Source organism: Schistocerca piceifrons, chromosome 2, assembly GCF_021461385.2.
Source record: "Schistocerca piceifrons isolate TAMUIC-IGC-003096 chromosome 2, iqSchPice1.1, whole genome shotgun sequence".
Lineage (NCBI taxonomy): Eukaryota > Metazoa > Arthropoda > Insecta > Orthoptera > Acrididae > Schistocerca > Schistocerca piceifrons.
In genome coordinates, this window is record NC_060139.1 from 298,795,643 (window position 1) to 298,813,225 (window position 17,583).

The following is a 17,583-nucleotide window of genomic DNA, read 5'->3' on the forward strand; positions in this document are numbered from 1 at the left end:
ACCCCATCATGAACAAATTATTGCTCACTGCAGTTTTCTTTTCATAGTGTTCGTTCAGAATCTACTGGAGATGTACCTGCATTAAGTGACAGCAGCAATTCTTATCGTGTTTGAAACCAATTGTCATTGGCAATGCAAGACACTTATCTCAAGTCTCGGTTGCTTTAAGACACTGTTTCTTATGCTTGCGTCTAACTTGAATGTGGTACACCAAACCTGAATTGACCAGAACAGCCAATAGACAAAGGATTCGGTCTCACACTGGGCAGAAATGAGTCAACAAAACTTTTGTGGTTTTCTTGAAGGAATCATCTGCGAGGAACATAAATCAAGATAGTTAGTAAAGATTAGAAAACCCCCTCCTCCAAAATATGTGCCACCGCATCTAGTCTCTTCAGAAGAAAGTTCAATTTAAGTGGTTTAATATGTCCCATGATAGACTTTGTTCCCTGATAAAGGCCGTCTTTGCAGAATGACAGTGCCCACATTCACACAGCTACCTCAGTTGAGCTGTGGTTCGTCGAATATGCGGGTGGACTCCAGCACCTCACCTAAACAGTCCAGTTCCCTGATTGGAACATTATGAGGATCTTTGGCATGGTTTCTAGAGAAAAATCTAGCGCTGTAAACCTTGCCTCCATTTAACGTAACAACTTGACAACCACCGTAAAATTCTTCTCGAAATACTTCACATATTGTATCAATATATTTCGCAACAAACCGCAACTTTACGACGGATTAAATTTCACCGCTTTTCTCTAAGGAGTTTGGTTTATTTGCGTGAATAGATGTATCGTGAAATTCGTTGTAGGATCTGGAGGGGCGACGTCTAACGTAACAGCGAGGTGTATAACAGTGGAAGTATTGTATTGCTGACGGATCCACATTAAGTGAACTCACACTCCTAGCTCGCAACGTTCTGACACGTGAGTCGTAATGCTGCACTATGAATATCTATTTTTACTGATACAGCCTACATGAAATGTCGAAACTCCATTGGTAGCACCGCGATTAACGGCTGACATGTTAAGCCTTGCATTTACCCTGAAGTTTTACAGGGATTATTGTAACTCAGTCCACTAGTAATCTGTGCAGGCTTATTAATATCATCTTACGTAAGAAATCTTAAGCGCATGACAGGACTCAAATCTCCATTTTAAGAACCTATAATTCTCACTGTAAATCCCACACTTTCTCAATAATTAATCAAAGTGGCCCTTTTTAGAACAAAGAAGAGGCATTTTCCTTTTGTTATTTCTCCATACAGACGTGCATGAGCATAGCTGTGCAATCAGGAGTAGGCATTTTTTAACTTTGATTATGTCTGCCACAAGCCCTCAGTACAAGAAGGAGCACAAGTGGGACGATTCTTTGAGAGGAACGAATAAACAATAAATTTTATCTCCCCTATTGATACTATGTGGAATACACTTAAAAAATGATTAGGTGGAACTACGAGACTACTAGCAGATAAACCAGCAACATATGACACAGTTACTTCAGCAGACCGGATACAAAGTCAAATTAGTGGATCCAGCAAGGCTCCAGAATACGCGTCTCTCGATTTTTTTTAAAAAAAAAAAAAAACCGTTGCTCCAACATCATACCACGAACTAAGAGTCAGTTGAAACCTGAAGACGGGAGCTGGGAATTTTTCGATAGCATGTGGAACATATATCGGAAAGATAGATTAGACTCTCCAGGAATAACGCTGTTTACCAGGGTATGCAAAAACATTAGGTTAGCGACCTCCCAAATGAATCCGATTCCGAACTACTAAGGATGAGAATAACCAGTCCGGTGGACTTAAATTAATAACCCTACTGTTCATCAGAATCACACACATCAGTCATAGAATTATTGAAAGATAACCTAAATCTGATAGCACAGAAATACCCTGAGCATTTGCTAGTAGTGTGTGATAACAAACCTGCCCAGTATCTGCTGGGAAGACTAAGCGTATGTTATTGGCAGTAAGTTCGAATATAATAAATTTCCATGAGAGGTAAATAATTCTATCCATAAATTAGTACAGGTTTAGAAAGCATTGCTCGTACGAAACTCAGCTTGCCATTTCCTCACATAATATACTGTGAATCATGGATGAAAGGCAACTGGCAGTTTCCATTAAGGCATTTGATACGATGCACCACAGTAGACTGTTAATGAAGATATGTGCATATGGAATAGATGTACAGATATGTGAGTGGTTCAAAGTCTGTTTATGTAACGTAACCCAGTATGTTGTACTAAACGCCAAGTGTTCACCAAAGACAGGGCTATCATCAGGAGTGTCCCAGAGAAATGTGAAAGGACTGCTACTATTCTCTATATGCATAAATGATCTGATACTCAGGTTGAGCAGCAGTCTGCGGCTGTTTGCTGAAGAGGCTGTGGTGCATAGGAAGGTGTTGTCATTGAGTAACTGTAGGAGTATACAAGATGACTTACACAGAACCTCTATTTGGTGTGATGAATGGCAGCCTACCCTAAAAGTAGAAAAATGTAAGTTAATGCAGATGAATTCAGAATTAGTAGTGTACTGCTTGACACAGTCACATCGATTGTATACTGTATACAGATGTAATGTTGTAAAGCAATATAAAATGGGATGAGGTGTAGGGAAGGTGAATGGTTGACTTCAGTTTTTTGGGAGAATTTTGGGAAAGTGTAGTTCATCTATAAAGGAGACTGCATGTAGAACATGAGTCTGACACTTTCTGGAGTACTGCTTCAGTGTTTGGGATCTCCACCAGGTCAGACTCAATGAAGACTTGGAGGCAATTCAGAAGCGAGCTGCTGAATTTATTACTGTAGGTCGGTCAATACGTATTATGGAGATGCTTTGCAAACTCAAATATGAAGTGAAGATGACGTTCTTTTTGCAAAACACCATTTAGAAAGCTTAGAGAACTGGCATTTATGGCCATCTGCAGAACAATTTTACTGCCACTAACATATATTTCATGTAAGGCCCATAAAGGCTCTGTGCAGAGACATTTAGAAAACCATGTTTACATTACTTAATATGTGAGTGGAACGGAAGGGAAATGACTACTAGTGGTGCAAGGCACCCTCCACCATGCACCATATAGTGGCTTGCAGAGTATGTATGTATATTTAGACAGATGTAGGTAAGGATATTTTGTGTGGCAGCTGCCTTGAAGAAGTAGCTCGACAACCAATATTGAAGTAAATATTTTGATTTCCTGGCTACAGACTGATCACATCGTTTTGAGAGTCTTAACTATGAGAGAGGATTGCCGACCATGATGGTACAGTACTATGAGAAATATTGTCATAAAAGGCAAAGAGGTCATCAAGAAAAATAATGGGGGGGGGGGGCGATTTGTGTTCGCTCTAACAGATAGATAGTCACCACCAGTTCACTTATAGGGTGAATGGAGAACATTTAGTTCAAATCTGGTAAATGTACAATTTTAAGACACACACACACGCACACACATACACACACACACACACACACACACACACACACACACACACACACACACACACTAACCTTCTTTTGTGCATTTCATATTCTCATCAAGGTAGCAGTTTTTCTGAAAAGTAGATTCCCTGCCTAATTGTCTATGGGGGCACACAAATTGTAGAAGTCTCAGTACTTTCCAAGCCAATCCCAGGAAGCTGTAAAGAAGTGCCTAAAGGGTGATATTACAAAGAGGGTTTGCAGTTTCAGTAGATGCTGTATATGTTTATTTTTAGTCAAATATCAACAGTAAATTGTAACTAGGACAAGGGAATTACTGAGGATGTTTGAGAGGAGATTAGTATTTCTGTCATTTGCCTTAGATCAAAGCGAAACATTTTGTAAAATCTTAGAACTGTAGACTGGTCGCAATAAAAAAATATGTAAACGCCATGTGCACACTTACATGTATTGGTGTGTGCATTTATAAAGAAAATATTTGACAAGTGTCTTGGTGTTGAGTGAAATAATTTGTTACCTGCAAGAGCATCATCCTGTCCTTGAAGGATTTGGTGCTACATAATTAGCTGGAGTTTAATTTGGGTGTGTGATTCCTTAAATTGTGTACAATACTTTGGAACACTGTATTTTTGTGTGAACCTCATTCTAAAAAAATTCTTGATAGTTTCAAAGTCATAATGCTTTATTCACTAGAATGGGTAGTTATAATAATCTGTCGCTCATTTTCAGTATATAGTGTATTCACTATATACTGTAATGCTTCCTCCATATATTTTATATACATGGCATATACTGAACATTTTTTGGCTATAAACAGTTCCATAAAGGCTGTTGTGATTTGTCACTTAATGGCAGCAGTTACCATCATAGTAATTTTGACTGTACAGTGACTTTACTCTGACCGGTAAACATCCTGCACCAGAAGATGCACATATGGCTGAAGAGGGCATTCTCACAGAAGACACTGCTTAAGAGGTTGCCCGTCCTGTCATGGCTGCCTCGCTACTCCACAGAGGATGCTGTGGGGGACCTGGTTGCCGGCATCACCGTTGGACTCACTGTCATCCCCCAGTCACTCGCCTATGCCAGCATCACCGGTCTTCCACCACAGGTACTGCTGCCATCAGAGCAACACTGTTTCATCTGAACATTTTTCTGGTTGCTCTTCTTCATGTATACATCTTTACATCTCTCCCCATACCAACTAGCCAGTCCTCCCTCCCTTGAACTCCCCCTACCCCTTCCTGCACCTGAGCATATACATGTAAATGCTCTCTAATCAAAGTGTGACACCTCAACACAGTGGTTCTCAACATCAGATTTAGCATCTCATGGGTGGGCAGAGGAGATGGGGAGTGTGGGAGGGGTGACGTGCATGTTTGTGGGGGGGAAGGGGGGGGGGGGAGGAGGGCATTTTCGTTTCTTGAGGAGCTGTGAGACAGAAGTTGGCAGCAGCGCACTGTTGGCATGAAAAGGATGCTATGGGCAGCAGCAGCGATGAGTGTTTGTTATTTGAGCAACAAAGAGACAAAGTGTATGTGCATTTAATTTTCTAAATATTGCTACGGTAATATGTTACAGCTAGATCCAGTATCATTGATGAAAACGATATTTTTGTTGGAAGTTAGTTTAAAAATTATACAAAAATAACTTTAAAAAGATGCAAATAAATAAAATAGTTGCTTTAAAGAAAGTATTGTAAGACTGTGTACTTTAGTTTCCACAAAACATAATAATGTTGGCAGGTGTTTTACCTTTGAGTCAGTATGTACTCATAAAGTGGACAAGCTCAGATTCAGGGAAAGCTCCAACAAGGGAATTAATTCCCTGTGTCTCAGTGTACATAGAAAACCCACACACCCATGCCTTGAGCCATGTGTCACAAAGAACTTCCAAGTGAAAGATTCTGGTCCACAGAGCTCAAATGCCATCTAATAATGACAGCCTTGCCAAAGAATTATAAGACCTACGAACTGTGTTCTGGGTTCTCAGATCGACAAACTGAGTGAGTGTGGCAGTCAAAATAAATGAAAGCTGAGGAAGATGTTTAGAACGATAAACAACTAGAGATGCCAAGAATTGCTTATATGCCCAATCTCCAAAAAGATTGCTAGTCTCCTATGGAAACATGGCAGTGAGGGTTTTTTGCTCCCATCAACAAAAACATCAAGTTTTCTTTGTAATGTGAAAGACAATCCAGTTCTCTGATAGCAGGTATGTAGCCCATTCCATAAGAATGTCTCATATCTTATGCAAGTCATACTATTAAAAATAGATGAGGAGAGTTGCAAGGAATATCAAAGAAACAGCCATTCCTAAAAATTTCCAGTTTGCTCTGTATAGCACTTTGAGCTACAAAACTAGAAAAACAGTCAAGTATATTGATATAATTATGTGTTTTTTCTCCCTGCCCATCCACTAGTTTGACTTCCAGACAAATTGAATAAGTCTTCCTCAGACATTCATAACACACCCCATGAAAAGAACTGCACACTGAATCATAACTTGTTCCATGCACCATGACTGCTTAGTATGTGGGATGTAAACTTGATTTCCCTGGAGGAGGGAATGACTTTAAACCATGAGTGATACTGAAAAGTGCTGTTTCATAAAATGTCAAAATTGTCAGTATAGCAGCTGTAAGATATTTTTCACAATATATGCTTGACATTATTCCACTCTGGGGGCAATCTAGTAAAGTGCCATGCTCGCTTGAGAAGACCATTTATTCAGGCTACCGGTTTCAGCAAAACTTTGTTGCCATCTTCAGATCTGTAAAGCATAGACTGAGTAACTACAATAACTAGGTGTGAGATATTAACATAATGTAGATCCATAATGTACCTTATCTGCTAAACTTCAAAGTATCTCATCCAAGTCTACAATGATTTGTGTCACATAATTAACAGACAATCCAAGAACATGCATGGTACAGTGTATCTGCATGTCAAAGGTAAAACAATCAGTGTGTAAAAAATCATACACAGTGCACCAAATATATATTCTCATGCTTCCTTGAAAGCTGGATACACACTGAGACTGTTTGGTAAACATGGTAGATACTATAATCAGCCCCAGATGGCACCACAGTCATAACAAACTGAAATACACAGTTTCTAATAAAGCCTAGGCACAAATATGAATCTGTAGACATGATTACAATGAAATTATACAGGCAATGATGCAAATCAGAGTATACATTTTTTTATAATTTTTTATATTTAAAAAGCAATTTCTTAATTTTTTTTGTTTTACAGTTTTTAAGTTTACAATTCTTTATTAACCATAAAAGAAAGTGCTGCCCATCTATAATTATAATTCAATGTGTTTTAAAGAAGCAAGACATATGGTGTGTTCAAACTAAATACAATGATGAACAAGATGTCAAAGTAAGTCTTTATTGTTGACAACTGTTACCCTTTGGCTTCAAAATATTTTTTGCTTTGAAATGTATTACATTGTGAGTTCATAATTCATCCATGTTGTCGTTATGGTGGATAAAATAAAGCACATTATACACTACTGGCCATTAAAATTGCTACACCATGAAGATGACATACTACAGATGCGAAATTTAACTGACAGGAAGAAGATGCTGTGATGTTCAAATGATTAGCTTTTCAGAGCATTCACACAAGGTTGGCACCGGTGGTGACACCTACAATGTGCTGACATGAGGAAATTTTCCAACCAATTTCTCATACACAAACAGCAGTTGACCGGCGTTGCCTGGTGAAACATTGTTGTGATGCCTTGTGTAAGGAGGAGAAAAGTGTACCATCACATATCTGACTTTGACAAAGGTCGGACTGTAGCCTATCGCAATTTCAGTTTATCATATCGAGACATTGCTGCTCGCGTTGGTCGAGATCCAATGACTGTTAGCAGAATATGGAATCAGTGGGTTCAAGAGGGTAATACGGAACACCGTGCTGGATCCCAACAGCCTCGTATCACTAGCAGTCAAGATGACAGGCATCTTATATGCATGGCTGTAATGGATCGTGCAGCCACGTCTTGATGCCTGAGTCAACAGATGGGGACGTTTGCAAGACAACAACCACCTGCACGAACAGTTCGACAATGTTTGCAGCAGCATGGAGTATCAGCTTGGAGACCATGGCTGTGGTTACCCTTGACTCTGCATAACATACAGGAGCACCTGCAATGGTGCACTCAACAACAAACCTGGGTGCACGAATGGCAAAACATAATTTTTTCGGATGAATCCAGCATCATGATGGTCACATGCATGTTTGGCGGCATAGCGATGAACGCAAATTGGAAGTGTGTATTGGTCATCGCCATACTGGCCATACTGGCAAATGGGGTGCCATTTGTTATATGTCTCAGTCACCTCTTGTTCGCATTGACGGAACTTTGAACAGTGGACGTTACATTTCAGATTTGTTACGACCCATGGCTCTACCCTTCATTTGATCCCTTCGAAACCCTACATTTCAGCAGGATAATGCACGACCACATGTTGCAGGTCCTGTACGGGCCTTTCTGGATACAGAAAATGTTAGACTGCGGCCCTGGAAAGCACATTCTCCAGATCTCTCATCAATTGAAAATGTCTGGTCAATGTTGGCAGAGCAACTGGCTCGTCATGATATGCCAGTCACTACTCTTGATGAATTGTGGTATCACGTTGAAGCTGCATGGGCAGCTGTACCTGTACATGCCATCCAAGCTCTGTTTGACTCAATGTCCATGCATATCAAGGCCGTTAATACGGCCAGAGGTGGTTGTTCTGGGTACTGAATTCTCAGGATCTATGCACACAAATTGTGTGAAAATGTAATCACATGTCAGTTCTAGTATAATATGTTTGTCCAATGAATACTCATTATCATCTGCATTTCTTCTTGGTGTAGCAATTTTAATGGCCAGTAATGTATATAGGTTACTCAAAACTATAACCATTTACATTTAAAAAGCATCTTGTGCACATGGGAATATTCACATATGTCGCACTCAAAGATGCTTGTGTATAATGTATGATATACAATAAAATTCACATTTGTCCATCTGTTAATGTTTGTGTTACATGTTAAATATTTCAGGGATCCACCTTACCCAAAGCATGTGGAAAGCAGTGGAATGGTTTTATTTTTGACAAAACTTTGTATAATGTGCTGCATTTTATGCACCATAATGACAACATGGCATGAGATATGAGTTCACAAATGGAACACAATTCTTAACAAAAATTTTGAAGACCAGGAAATGACAGTTACAACTGTTGAAACTGTTTGTCAACAACACAAACTAAGTTATGCAGTCTTGGCCATTGAAAGTTTTTTCCCACATAAAATATAAACAGCTCCTTCATAGTTCCCAACATGAGAAAATTCATTCAAGTAGTAAAAGCGCCATTCCAGTTGTAGAGAATAAGACACAGTATAGATAATTTATGATATAATATTTTTAAAGAAAAATGTATTATGTTTATAGAAAGGCAACATAACAAAAATTTAAAGCTGTAATCTTCATTTCCTTATACATGTGTCGTATACTATACAATACTAACTGTGCAATATAAATTCTGTACAATAAAACATAATTCTTGATACCTAGGAGAATTTATTTGAACTGTAGACACCACAAAGGACACATAATGGTCCTCTTCATTATATATGAAAATAACATAGTCATTAGTTTATAAAAAATTGGGACTTGTTCTCTAGAATAAGCATTCAGGTTATCTAGGTGGAATTTGCTGGTTAAGCAATCGAAATTTTGCACATGTTTCAGTTTTGACAAATATATCACAGTGAAATAATTACAATATTTGTGACTGGTGTACCCTCTTTGCTGAGAATGGCATCAGCAGGTTTTATTTTATGTTTGTAAATTTCAAGTTACAGTAGACTAAAAGCTGACATCACTTGTTTCCTTTGTACAATATGGCAAGACCAAGGTATATTTCATCTGTTGTGAGACTGCAATGTTGGATATGAGGGACTACTGTAGATGTTTTAGTTGAACTTGAAGCCATGTACTTCCCCCCTTGTAGCAGCTTACTCATTTGATGGTTATTTCATTTTGCATCCTTATTGGCAATTGATCAGGACACTATACTCCACAACAACATGAACTTGCAGAGCAGACACCACCTTTTTATGTGTTCCAGTATGGGTTGTATGGCTCATTCATGGGCTGCTTCCTGTACATATTGTTTGGCAGTTGCAAGGATGTCCCCATGGGCCCTTCTGCAGTCATCTCTCTGCTGACATTTCAGTCAGTGCACAGCATGGGTCCCGAGCATGCCATACTTCTTTGTTTCCTCACCGGAGCTGTCCAAGTCGTCATGGGGATCCTGGGACTTGGTAAGCAGATCTGCTTCATTTTTGCAATGTAATTGTGGTGATGAATAGATTAAGACAGAATTCACAGTTATATATGACAAAGGTTAACATTCAGAATTATAAGAAGTAAAAACATTCAAACATCTATATCTGATTGTTTTCTGCATTGTGTTTACTGCCTGAAAACCTGTTCTGAAGCTCCTGATTTTGTTCTTTTGGAAAGTTTAGGTCATATTGTGAATTTAAGTATTTGGTTTAGCACAAATTACTATGCCAAGATTTCTGTTTCCTGCCATTGGAAGCATCAGATCCATTTGTTATTGAGCTGATGCAGAATTCTCTAATTCTTTTATGTGTGATTATTCCTGATACTCAACAAGAGCTTACTGGGTTGCACAGCAAAATTAGTCCACACTGACACAAGATTGGACTGAAAAGTAACAAGTACATTCTTTACTATAATACATCTTAAAAGGGATGGTGCCCATTTTTTAATATTGTAACTATGCACAGTAAAAGGTGATACTGGACTCCCTCTTTCTCCCTGAAATTGACCGCAATGACAGACTGATTTCTAGTGTCACCAGAGGTCTAGGTTACGTTCAAAGGTGAAAATTTGGTTGAGAGTAGGCAAAACCAATGAATGTGAATGCCAAATAAAGAATGTAGTGACAGACTGAGTTGTAACATAGCCTAATGTTTACATTTGGTCCATATTTAAATGCACTTTCCTAAGGTTTGTGCATATTTCAACATAGGAACTAAAACTGGAAGATAAATTCAGAAGACATATGTTAGATAGTAGACAAGTCTCAAACAGGTATTTTGTTGCATATTATGTACATGTACTGTAAATAAACTATGAAAAATGTGAAGGGGTGAGGGCCCATTACGTAACTTTTCCCACTGAATGGCATAGTTAAAAGCAAACAACATTTGTATGATTCCTCCTAATGATATATCCCACATTTATATTAAAGTACAGTAACTTGTGCTGTGGCAAGCACAATGAGACATGTGTAGTGAACTTTTACTGGTGAAATAATTCAAACATGAGATGTGTACAAATCTGAGAGAAAGGATGACAGAAGAACTGCAAGACCAATCATGCTTCAAACAACTTGAGTAATTATGTATTACACACATGCTGTAGCTGGTGGATTACATCACTGATAAGCCCCAATTATTTTGCTGTATATTGTGGATTATAAACTGCATCTGTTATGGCTCAGGACATTTGCTGGCATGGTACTGTTTGCAGCTTCATGTTCTGTAGTAGTGACCAACATCACAAAGCTCAAAATTTGCAGTTATCAAAGCTTGAGTTCTTTGTTATTATTCTGATAATTTCTTTACATTTTACAGGTGTGCATGCTATATCTTTCATACTGATGAACAAAGTGTAGAAAGACAATCTCCACTACCCCATTTAACACCTTGCAGTTTGGAAGGAAATCCTTCATGTCTTCAGGAAAAATACCAAACACATTCTTTGTAATGGTTAATACCATTTGCAATAAAGCAACTGCTCTTCATCTGTACATGACACACCAAGGAAAAAATTACTTGAAAAAAAGCTCAGTTCCTAAGCATTTCAATGGTCTCCTTCCCCATTCTTTCCTAAATTGTAACACCCACATAGAAAGATAAAGTCTAAAGAGTTTCCAGATCATTAATGATATCAAAATTTGACCACTTAACAATGTTTCTCAGGTTAAAATTATTCCCAATCTGTGTTACGTTAGTCAATGATCTTCATCTTAAAAGTGTTGCATTATACATGTTCTTAAGTGACAAACTGTACTGGAACAATGACATTGGGATTTCATCAAATTTCTCCTTGTAGTCTCTCAGTAGATAACTAAAAATGGACAGGCAGAAATGCTGAAAACTTCATTTTAAACTGTCCAAAAGTGCAATGTTTCATTACATTTGAATCAAAATTTGTGACAGGTGTTCCTGCCATATTTCATACTTCATATAGGAAGGATGTGACAGTATGTGACATTAGAACTGTTAAGAATGCAATTTCAATATTTATATCTGTGATTTTCATAAATTAACATTGTACATAAAAAAGCTTTGTCATTGTCATTATTCTGTGCTCAGTTGTCTACAGTTATTTTTCAATTTAATAAAACCAACTATTGATACATTTTTAGAGTTTTATGTAAGGCCAAGAAATTGAAAATTTATCAGGTTATGGGCCTGGGTATGGTTTAAAATGGAATTTGTAACAAAATACATGGCCACGAGTGTATGCTCATGTTAATTTTTTTCCAGATGGCAACTGAAGTGGAAAAATGACATATTTCTTTATTTGATGGAACAAATTTCAACAATTGGAAATTCATGATGGGAACTTTTCTCAAAGAACTTGAAATTTTAACATTTGTGCAAGTGAATTATCTCAAAACGGTTTACTTTGTGGATGGAGAGACTGACATACAGTGTGTCACAAAGGAAACACAACCCGCTGAATTGGGTAAACAAGACAAGAAATGCAATTCTCATCTTATTCAATGCTTCACCAACAGTCACTTGGAATATGCAAAAGATAAAATATTATTAGGATCTCTGTGGAATATATTTGAGAGAAAAGGAATTGCTAGTCAACTTTTATTGAGATAACAGTTGTTAACTATGAAATTTAATGCAACAAGTGATTTGCTAGTTAAGTTTGATATACTGATTCGAGAATTACATTTGACTGTCAAAGAAACCAACTTTGTATGCCACCTGCTTTTAATCATGCCTGCAGAATACAACATAGAGGTTACTGCAATGAATGTCAGTAAAAGACTTTCCATTGAGCTTTATGAAAAATAGGCTACTGGATGAAGATTTGAAGGGGAAGGGAGTCATCAGGAAAAACAAAAATGAAGATACACTGCCTCCTACAGCATTTTGGACTCAACGGTATCAGAAAAAAGGTTCGTCAGACACAGTAAAACGAGAAATCAGCAAGGAACTTCAGGGAACCCATTCAACTTTACTTGTCATTGTTGTGGAAAGTCTGGTCACAAAAGGGCTAATTGCAGAGTTAAGTTACCAATCAAGAACTCAGGAACCAGCAGTTCAATTGTTGTGGCTAATGTCGAAGAGGGAGACGGATTTTCTTTTACAACATCAAGTGAAGATCAGTCACCAAACAGCATAAATTGGTTCCTACACTATGGAACAATGGAACACTTGATTAATAGTAAGATACCTCTCACTAATTTAAAAAACCTGGAACAACCAATTAAAGTTAAATTAGCTAAGTCACACATTTTTCTTGAGGCTACAATAAAAGAAGAAATTAGTCACTAGTGTTGTAAAAGGAAAGAAAATTCAGATAATGCTCAAAGGTGTTTTATCAGTGCCTGATCTTAATTATAATCTGCTGTCGGTTAGGAAACTGGAAATGAATGGTTTTAGTATCACGTTTATAAAAGCTCGAAGTTTAATTAAAAAGGAAGAGAAATCATTGCAATTAGGAATGAATCACAGCTATATTTTTTAAATTTTTTGCAACATTAAGCCTTGTCAGCCACTTCAACTGAAACTAATGTGGAACTGTGACACCACAGGTTAGGCCATTTGAGTTATGGAAGCATTAAACACCTTCAGTCATAAGTTGATGGTATGGAACTGGACACTTCAACAATCCCTATGGAACAATGTTCAGATTGCGTCAAAGGAAAACAATCACAGCTGTCATGCAATCACACTAGGAAACATGTCACCAGATCTCTTGAGTTCATCCATAGTGACCTGTGTGCGCCAATCTCACCAGAATTGTTTGACTGTATGGAGTATGTGCTCATGTTTGTCAGACTTTACACATTTCGTGGTGGCCTACACACTGGAATCAAAGTCAGAGGTAACTCACTATCTGAAGATATTTCACACCATGGCTACAGCTCATGTGACCAATTTTTTTCTGACGCAACGGTACACCACAGCATGTTGTAACTGGCTGGGCTAAGTGGAGGAGGGTTGTGTTAGCTTCGAAAAGCTCTTTGTCTCATTCGGCTGCAAGCTGCCGGAGAGTCAGGACATGCATTTCCGTCAACCCCATTTTGAGTTTATGTAACACGGCACAGTGGATCATTCTGCAGAGCAACGGTACACTATCAAATTTTGCGATAAACTTGGGAAGTCTGCCACCGAAACATTTCCATTACTTCAGCATGCCTTTGGGAATGATTGCTTGTCCAAATCACAAGTTTTCTGATGCCACAACTCATTCATGGAGGGCCAAGAGGAGATCACCGACGAACCTCGCAGTGGATGGCCATCAACCACATGAGTCAACAAAAATGTGACGCTTGTGCATGATTGTTTAAACTCTGACAAACGGCTGAGCCTTCAATTGATAGCACAATCTCTAAACATGTCAAAAATAACCGTTTTCCACATTGCGACCAAAGATTTTAACATGAGAAAGGTGTGTACCAAACTCATCCCAAAAGTGTTGAGCGACGAACACAAGCACATGCGAGTGCTTTGGTGCCGAGAAATGTTGGAAATTTTGAAAATGATCCTCATTTTTTAAACTAAGTTATCACTGGTGATGAGTCATGGATTTTTGAGTATGACCCTGAGACAAAAAGGCAGAGTTCAGAGTGGCACACCCCATCATCGCCCCATCCCAAGAGGACACGCATGAGCAAGTCCAGGATCAAAACCATGCTCATTGTCTTCTTTCACGTCAGAGGCATTGTCCACCACAAATTTGTACCTACTGGGACAACAGTGAACTCAGCTTTCTATTTGAAAGTGCTCGAAAGACTGAAAAGGAGGGTCTCACGCTGCCAAAGTGACATCAAGGACATGTTGAAAGTTCACCACGACAATGTGCCGAGTCACAGCGCCTTCATTGTCAATGATTTCCTGGCCAGGACCAAGACCCCCATTGGTTCCCTAGCCTCCCTACAGTCCTACCCTGCTCCCACTGACTTTTTTTTGTTTCCTCAGTTAAAAGGAGTCATGAAAGGAAAACATAGGGACACAATTGAAAGCATCCAGGTGCATGTTACTTCAGCTCTAAAGGACAATCCAGAAAAGGCATTCCAGGATGCCTTCCAGGCATGGAAACACCACCTCCAGAAGTGTATCAATGCAAGATGCTGCTATTTTGAAAATTTTTGATTATTTGTACAAATATATTCAATAAATGATTTTTTATGAATTTGGTCGCATCACTTATGGAACACACCTTGTACATATCAAATGAGTTGAAGCAGTTTTTTGAAGAACAAGGAATACAGTTTGAGTTTACAATCAGATATACTCCTCAGCAAAATGGTGTCTCAGAATGGATAGACAGAACCATTATTGATAAAGCTCCCTGTTTGATACTTCAATGCAAATTAAGTAAGGCATTCTGAACAAAAGCTGTTTGTAATACTGTATATCTGCAAAATAGGAATCCTACTGTGGCTTTGGAAGGAAATGTTCCTACAGCTTTGTGGTACAATGAGAAACCTAACTTGAGTAAGCTGAGAGTATTTGAATGTATTGTTTACCTACGTGGAATTGAGAACAGGGAAGTTTGACAGCAAATCTTTGAAGTGCTACTTAACTGACTACTATCCTAATGGCTACAGACTTTGGTGTCCAGAGGAAGGAAAAATAGTCACAGGAAGGAACATTGTTTTCCACAAAGGAAAATTTTCCTTTGAATGTGTACCAGATAAGGACTGCATTCCAGAATCTGTTCAGAAATCATCAGAGAAGGAATACAACAATGATAATGGAGGTGTGAGCTCATCGAAGATTATGTTAAATCAAGTGATGGAGGTCGTGAAAGAATTCCCATACCAGAAGTGTCCAATGATGAACAGGAAACTGAAAATGAAGCTGTTCAATGTTCCATCAGGAAGAAGAACCCTCCCAAATATTTAGATAACCATGCTGTTCTTAATTGAATGCTGAATCATTTGTGGATGATGTACCAAAAAGCTACAAGGAAATTGCAACTTGTGAAGATAAGGAATACTGATATAAAGCTATACTGGATGAAACCGACTCTATAAAGGAAAATAAGACTTAGATTTTTGTTAAATTACCCCTGGAAGTAAGGCCACTGGCAGTAAACATGTATTCAAATTGAAGGACAAGGATGGAAATATCATAAGACACTGAGCTACATCTGTGGCTGAAGGATGTTCACAGACAAAAGGATTTGGTTACAAGGAAACATATTCATCAGTGGCTTGACTTGCAACTGTTAGAATAATGCTAGTTATTGCAATCCAACAAGTACTGGTTCTGGAACAATATGGTGTTGGCAATGCTTTTCTTCATGGATTACTCAAGGAGGAAGTATACATGATTATTTCTGAAGAGCTATTCCTGGATAGCTAAAAGACACAATTGATTTGCTTTCCAGTTTACAGAAGGCTTTATGCGGCTCAAAGGAAGCACCACTAGCATTGAATCATTCTATTCATACGTTTCTTATCTCTATAAGATTCACTCAGTCAGAAGCAGATAAATGTCTTTAATATATAATTTTACTGGTAGTTGTTATTTGCTCTCTGTTGACATTCTGATGGTACAAAATAATGCAGAGGAATTTGACGGAGTATTTTCCTATTTGAAAGTGCAATGTTTATAAAGAAATAACAATAACAAATCCTAGTATCCTCCTCAAAAATGAAAATGTTCATCATCATAATACAAGACAGAAAACTGACTTTCATGTACTCCATACAAAAACCAGTTTGTGCCAAAAAGGAACATTACACCATGGAAAAATTATCTACAATAAATTGCCAGAGAAATTAAAGTAAAGACTGATGTAAAAAATTTTAAAGCAGCATTAAAAAAATATCTGTTGACACATTGCTTTTATAGCGTGGAAGAGATCCTCCAAAATCCTCGAGAGTCTAAGTGATGATTATGCAAATACTGTGACCATTAATACTGGCCTATAAATACATTCAGATGTAATTCTCAAGTTTCTAATGGGGTTCAAGTATAAGTTGTATACTGACTTGCCCAGTATATGAAGTAAAATTTTGTGAATGTAATTCTCTAGTGTACATGTCGATTCATAGTGTAGAAGAGCTTCTCAAAAATCCTTAGAGCTTAAGTGAGGATCATGTAAATACTGTAATCGTTAATATTGGCTTATACATGTATTCAGTTGTAAACTTCAAGTTTCTAATGTGGCTTAATTATAACTTACACATTGACTTGCCCAGTATATGAAGCGCTGTAAAATTTTGTGAAGATAATTTTCTAGTTTCTAAAGTGTTTTAATTGTAAGATATACTTTGACCTGTCCAATATCTGATGTGCTGTACTGTACATGTAAGATTTACTGGACCAATAAATACAATACAAATTTAAGTTAGAGAAGAAGTTTAAAATAAAGGAATTAGGAAAACCACAATCATAATTGGGAATTGAGATTTCAAGGATCAAAACAGAAATGTATCTTCTAAGTCAAATGCCATATTTGAAGTGTTTGCTAAAACGATTCAGGATGCAAGATTTTAACCTGGCTGAAACACCTATGGAAGTTAAACTGGAAATCAGGGAAGAAAAAAGGATCTACAAGCCATGCAGAGAGTTGATTGGATGCTTGATGTATGCAATGACAACAACAGACCAGAAACATGTGCTGAGGTCAACCTCTTAAGCAGGTACCAAAACAATCCATTGGAAGAATGCCGGGAATACCTGAAAAGTATTTTGAGATAAATCAAAGGAACTATCTATTTGAAATTACATTATGGAGAAGTGAATGTGATTATCTGTTACAACTGTTTGGAAATACTGTCTGTTGGGCTTCTGCAGAGGCAGAGTATGTACTCTGGG

At 37.9% G+C, this 17,583-nt stretch overlaps 1 protein-coding gene across 1 annotated transcript in view; it reads left to right on the plus strand.

Annotated features, from left to right (window-relative positions):
• The first annotated feature begins 4,379 nt into the window (after nt 1–4,379).
• The window catches only part of LOC124775336 (sodium-independent sulfate anion transporter-like), a 62,596-nt gene continuing 49,392 nt past the window's right edge, over nt 4,380–17,583 (plus strand). Inside the window, exons 1-2 of the mRNA XM_047250168.1 lie at nt 4,380–4,565; nt 9,594–9,789. Coding sequence (XP_047106124.1) covers nt 4,380–4,565; nt 9,594–9,789 — 382 coding nt within the window. The remainder of the gene's footprint in view (nt 4,566–9,593; nt 9,790–17,583) is intronic.